The sequence below is a fragment of the Calliphora vicina genome, chromosome 1, assembly GCF_958450345.1.
Source record: "Calliphora vicina chromosome 1, idCalVici1.1, whole genome shotgun sequence".
Lineage (NCBI taxonomy): Eukaryota > Metazoa > Arthropoda > Insecta > Diptera > Calliphoridae > Calliphora > Calliphora vicina.
In genome coordinates, this window is record NC_088780.1 from 8,142,483 (window position 1) to 8,148,482 (window position 6,000).

The 6,000-nt window shown below is 33.0% G+C and overlaps 1 protein-coding gene across 1 annotated transcript; it reads left to right on the forward strand.

Moving 5' to 3' along the window:
* Positions 1–1,360: 1,360 nt before the first annotated feature.
* Positions 1,361–2,293, forward strand: E(spl)mgamma-HLH (Enhancer of split mgamma, helix-loop-helix). Its single transcript, XM_065515738.1, has one exon. The coding sequence runs from the start codon at positions 1,379–1,381 to the stop codon at positions 2,024–2,026; it is 648 nt and encodes a 215-aa protein (XP_065371810.1). The 5' UTR covers positions 1,361–1,378; the 3' UTR covers positions 2,027–2,293.
* The last annotated feature ends 3,707 nt before the right edge of the window (positions 2,294–6,000 follow it).

The following is a 6,000-nucleotide window of genomic DNA, read 5'->3' on the forward strand; positions in this document are numbered from 1 at the left end:
TCCTCCAATAAATATAAAATAATATACATAAATATTCTTGCATTGGGTGCCAAAACTGATCAAGCTGTACAACACACTTAAAGCACGATTATTACAACAAGCCAAACATGATGCAGCTAAAATAAAAACTGTATTACGTTAAGACACAACAGAAATATGTTGTATATGAATATGACCCATCCCATAAAAGCAAAACATGAAACACACTTAAAGCACGAGTTGATCTTAAGCACCCAATGCGTGCGATCTTTACAACAATGATGTGACCCACTGCAGCGAAATTGCAAGGCAGTTACACACAAAATCTTTACATTCACAAACCAAGACGCGCGGCAATACCCACTTCTAGCCCAACGTTGGGTAGAAAGACCGACGTACGCAAAACACGAGTTTCCACACACTCCCAGCAAAACCCAAAAACTAAAGGCAGCAGCAGAGAAACAAGTGTACAACACAAATCTTAAAGTTAAAGCACAATATTTCTACTTCATGTAAGTGACATTGTGATGGCCAACAAGGATCACAAAATTGCCGTTGTAATTTTAACAAAAAACGAAACGAAAAACGGCAGGAAACAATTAGATTTCTATAAGAAGAAACAAGCAAGAAGACCATACGAGCAATGATACGAATAAGTATAAAAACAACAGCTGTCTAAGAACTAAGAGCCGAGATTGCTGCTAACAAACAATTCATCGAGCTGTGGGAAAATAAGTTCCCAGGGAAGAAAACAATCGTTTTTTGACAAAAATAAACAGTCTCGTGGCCAGGTGAGCTGTAAATTGTGTGTGTGTGTCTGTCGGTCTGCAGTACGAAACTCGCGTGAGAATCTACGAACGAAAGTGTTTCCCACGGTTGGGAATGAATGTGCAAGCAGCCAACAAAAAAGGTCCTTTTGCATGCCTTAGCATTAATTTACTTCCTTAAAGGTAAACGAAAAAAACAACAATAACATTATACTGGATAAGGGTGCAAGCAAACGTATGTATAAGAATTTACAATAAGAAATAGCTTAAGACTTGCTTGCTAGCTGCACACATAACCAGAAATAGGGGTTGGTTTGTTGCAAAGGCATGTTGTTGCAAGATAACATGACATGGCAAGAGTGTGTGTAAGTATAAGAATGCCTGCAGAGCAGAGTATAGGAATGAGAAAGAGAGTTTTAAAACACATTCCTTAACATTTTATGAGGGTTGTTGGGAGTAGAGAGCTGCATTATTGAGAGTCGCTGTGATGGGTATAAAAGCCGGGGAGAGTGTGTTGACTAAGTACATTACGTCTTACGCCTTTGAAGTAGACACATCAGTAAAAGATTTTCAAAAAAATATAAATTAACTTGTTGCTTTAAAACTTTAAAAAAAACACAAATATAAACAAAATGTCTGTACAAATGTCGGAAATGTCTAAAACCTATCAATACCGCAAAGTTATGAAACCCATGTTGGAGCGCAAACGTCGTGCCCGCATTAATAAATGCCTGGATGAATTGAAAGACTTAATGGTGGCCACATTGGAATCGGAAGGTGAACATGTCACACGTTTGGAGAAAGCCGACATCTTAGAGCTGACCGTTTCGCATTTGCAAAAAATGAAACAACAACGCAAATCGAGCAGTTCGAATGGCAATACCACCATGAATCAGGCCGAAGGTTTCCGTTCCGGTTACATACATGCTGTCAATGAAGTCTCCAAATCATTGTCGGAACTGCCAGGTGTCAATGTTTCCTTGGGCACTCAACTAATGACCCACTTGGGTCAACGTCTCAATCAATTGCAGCCTGCCGTTAAACCAGCTCTACCTCTTACCAGCCCCTTGTCCGTGCAAATTGGAGCCCCCAATTTCAGAGGTCAATACTCTGTGCCAATTTCACCTGTTTCCAGTTATTCCACCAGTCCAAATTCCAGCATTGGCAGTGAAAAGTATGCCTCCTCTCAACTTTTAACCACCTGTCCCACCACACCCATTGATGTTACCAGTATCGATGTGGAAATTGAGGATGAGGAAAATGTCTGGCGCCCTTGGTAATCTTAACTCCAGCTGTTAACAAAGAGTCAATGCACCCTTTAGTTCAAAATGTCTTCCAAACCGGGCTTTATCCAAAAGCCTTAATTTATATTTATAATTATTTTTAATCACAAACAAAGCTTTAACAAATTAATATAATCAATATAATAATACTAATAATGATGTGATAGTCTAAGTAAACAAATTGTTAAATTATTTATAAGTTCCGAAAAAAAAACTAAACAAAAATTAAAATAATTTATGAAATTTAAACAAAAACCAAACAAATGTTTTTATTTTTTTCCAAAAACCAACAGACTTCCTGTTAGAATTAAAAAAAAAATACCAAGTCATCACTATGATCATGATTTTTATAGAGTTTTTTTAATCACCTTAAAAAATAAACCAATTTTCAGGTTGATTAATGAAAAACTGCCTCTGATTTCAAAATTCTTTTAAATCTTTAAAAAGCAAACATTACATTGTTAAAAATCATAAGAAAAATATCCTCTATTTGAACACGTGTTCAGACAAAAGAAGCAATAAGGGATACCTACCATACATTTATTTTCCACAATGTCATTCTATAATTACTGCCTGGGAACCATGTTACCAACTTACCTAAAAAAGAATAAAAGAAAAAGAAAACAAAACACTATAAGAATATTAAAACAAAAACACAACTACAATATAAGAAATAAATGTAACGTACAGCAATTTTAAATACAATACAAACTAAACTGAAATAAAAAAGGAACAGTAAAATGCCATAAAATAATGTATAGAAAGATAAGATCGGCCAGCAGCGTATCTAATCAAAGTATTGTGGTGTTTATGTCTGTCCCACAAACCTTTAACTGCAAGTGTTAGTTTGAAAAAAAAACAACCACCACCAAAACCTCTAAAACTAAGACCCTTTTTCTTTATTTTTTTTTTTTAGATAAATTATGTCTGTCTGCCTTGATTTTCTTTGTTTAACTATTCATCGATCGAATGATGATCGTTCGTTTATGTGTCCCTTTCGTGACAAAAATGTTTGAAATAAATTTAAGATTTGTTTTATTTTAATTTAATTTTCCTCATTTCATCTTAAAGAGATATTTAATGGGTTTTTTGTGTGTGTCTAAATTTTCATTACAATTTAAAATTAATCACCTAGACGTTTTTATATAGGGAGATGGTGAGGAGTGATAAGATTTTCATGATTTGATGTCGCTAGCAAGAAGAATTGTGTGCATTTTTAAGGATTGTTATAGAATGTGATTAAAAGTAATTGGACGCAAAAATATTTGGTAATTTAAATTTCCTTTATAGACACACTTGTAGCAAAGTGATGACATGTTATAAAAAAAATGTTAGACTTGTCAACTAATAAATACAGTTAGAGGGAGAGATCGCTTAAAGAATATTGGCAACTAAATTTAAATGGATTTTGAAAATAGACTGAATAACAACAATATATTAGCATGAATTCTTGATCTTTATATAGTCTTACATAAGCTTAAATTGTAGATCTTTTTATAGTATTACAATAGTATCAATCCTTGATATTTATGTATATAGTCTTACATAAAATTTAATCGTAGATATTTATAGTGCCTTTGTTCGGCTGGGATCAATCCTTGATCTTTATATAGTCTTACATACGATTTAATCGTAGATGTTTATAGTGCCTTTGTTCGGCTTAAATATTAGATTTTTATAGAGTCTTAGTCTTACACTAGGAATAATCATTGATCTTTATATAGTCTTAATTCGGCTTAAATCGTAGATCTTATTATAGCCTTTCATTGGGATCAATCTTTGACCTTTATACAGTCTTACATTAGGATATATCCGTGATCTTTATATAGTCTTAATACGGGTTAAATCGTAGATCTTTATAGAGCCTTAGTCTTACATTAGGATCAATCCTTAATCTTCATATAGTCTTAATTCGGCTTAAACCGCAGATCATAATATTGTTACGTTTTAACCTTTTCAAAACGTTGGTTTATTTCCTTTAAATAAACCGGATACTTTTGATTGCAAATAAAAAAACAGTTTATTAGTTTAAAAATTGTAACAACTCTTTATTTATTTAAAATGTACAACAACAGAATTAAATAGTCACTCAATGTTTTTTTATACACGTTTATAAATTCGCAGAAATACAGACACACTTTATAATGTACACGAATTCACTTGAAAAACACAGCACTCAGTTGATGTTTATTCGAAAAGCGTCTCTGATAAACTCACTAACGACTGCAACGTCTGCCACTATTTATAACACTGCCATCTGCACTCTAGATTGTTCTTTAACTGTCTAGATCTTTCTAATACATACGCCATCTGTGGTGTACTTTCTACAATATTCTTTAACTGAATATTCGAATTCGAATATACGGTCGCAGCAAACAGGGTTGCCAACTTACGATCAATGGTCAACTGAAAGCTTTTATTCAATGTTAATACTGCCCACAGATATGTTAAAGTTTGGGCACTGCTATTTGAAAGCATTATGAAACTTTAAATCAGCCGTTAAAATCGTTGTATTTGAATTCAAGTACAATTTCGTAACAATATATTGTCTTACACTAGGATCTATATTTGATCTTTATATAGTCTTAGTTCGGCTTAAATCGTAGATTTTTATATAGTCTTACATTAAGATCAATAATTGATATTTATATAATCTTACATCAGCTTTAATCGTAGATCTTTATATAGTCTTTATATAGTCTTACATACGATTTAATCGTATATGTTTATAGTGCCTCTGTTTGGCTTAAATCTTAGATTTTTATAGAGTCTTAGTCTTACATTAGGATCAATCTTTGATCTTTATATAGTCTTACATTAGGATCTGTCCTTGATCTTTATATAGTCTTAATTCGGCTTAAATCATAGATCTTTATAGAGTCTTATGGCGTTTTCTTTTCTGGCATAAATGATGCCTTTATTCTGCCTTTTACCCTTTTCTGTGTTCTTTTCTAAGAAAAATATAGTTTGGTAAAGGTATAACGTGTTTTTTCAAATAATGTTGCCCTAAACCCCGAAGATATGCAAACGTTTCACCCTCAATTTTATCAAAGGGTTAGAAATGCAGCACTTTTTAAACAGCAAAATGTATAGTTTTACAACATTTAGAAGGTAAATAAAAGAAAATTGCATAAATGGTAATTGTTTTTGTTCTATTGTGATCGTTAAAAATGTAAAACATTATAAGGCTATGTGTAATCTTTAATAAATGGTACAAAATATGTTGGCAACATTTTGTGTCAGAAAAGAAAACGACATTAGTCTTACATTAGGATAAATTTTTGATCTTTATATAGCCATACATTAGCTTTGATCGTTTCGGTTTTAGCTTAGCTTTAATTAACATTGTAATTACCATGGATGCCTTCATTTCGCTTAACCAATCATAGCTCGCCATGTTAATGTACTAGCTGGGTTAAGGAATGTTTACAATTCAGTTGACATTTAGACCTCACCATGTTCAAAAAAAGAGAGCCTTGATAGCTGCAAGAAAGTCCTGGAATATATCATATTCTAGATTAAAATCCAGGGCCGAAATACCGCATCCGTGATCGAATGAGCTATCGTATCAAAAAATTATATCGATGCCGAAATTATAATAAAATGTACTAAATTGTTTGCTCGATATCGATTGCAATAATCTCAAATAAGATATCGAATGCGGTAATTTGGCTAAAGCGTAAATTTCCACAAGGAAAATAGCTATTTTCTGAGAGATACCTGAATGTCAAGATCATCAGAAATATATTCATTAATCAGCGCTCGTTTACCACTATGAATAATGAATGTAGATTGAGATCGCATAATTCCAAAGACAGAGATTGCAGTCTAGCCTCCTCTGATCACCTATTCTAGATCTTTCAAAATTCGTTATGGTTAGCATTTAATAGCATTTCCTCTCCCATGGTTCTTAGGATGGTGCTATGTGTTTGAGTCTTAAGGCCGACTTAGCAAAAGTATTTGTGATGAAA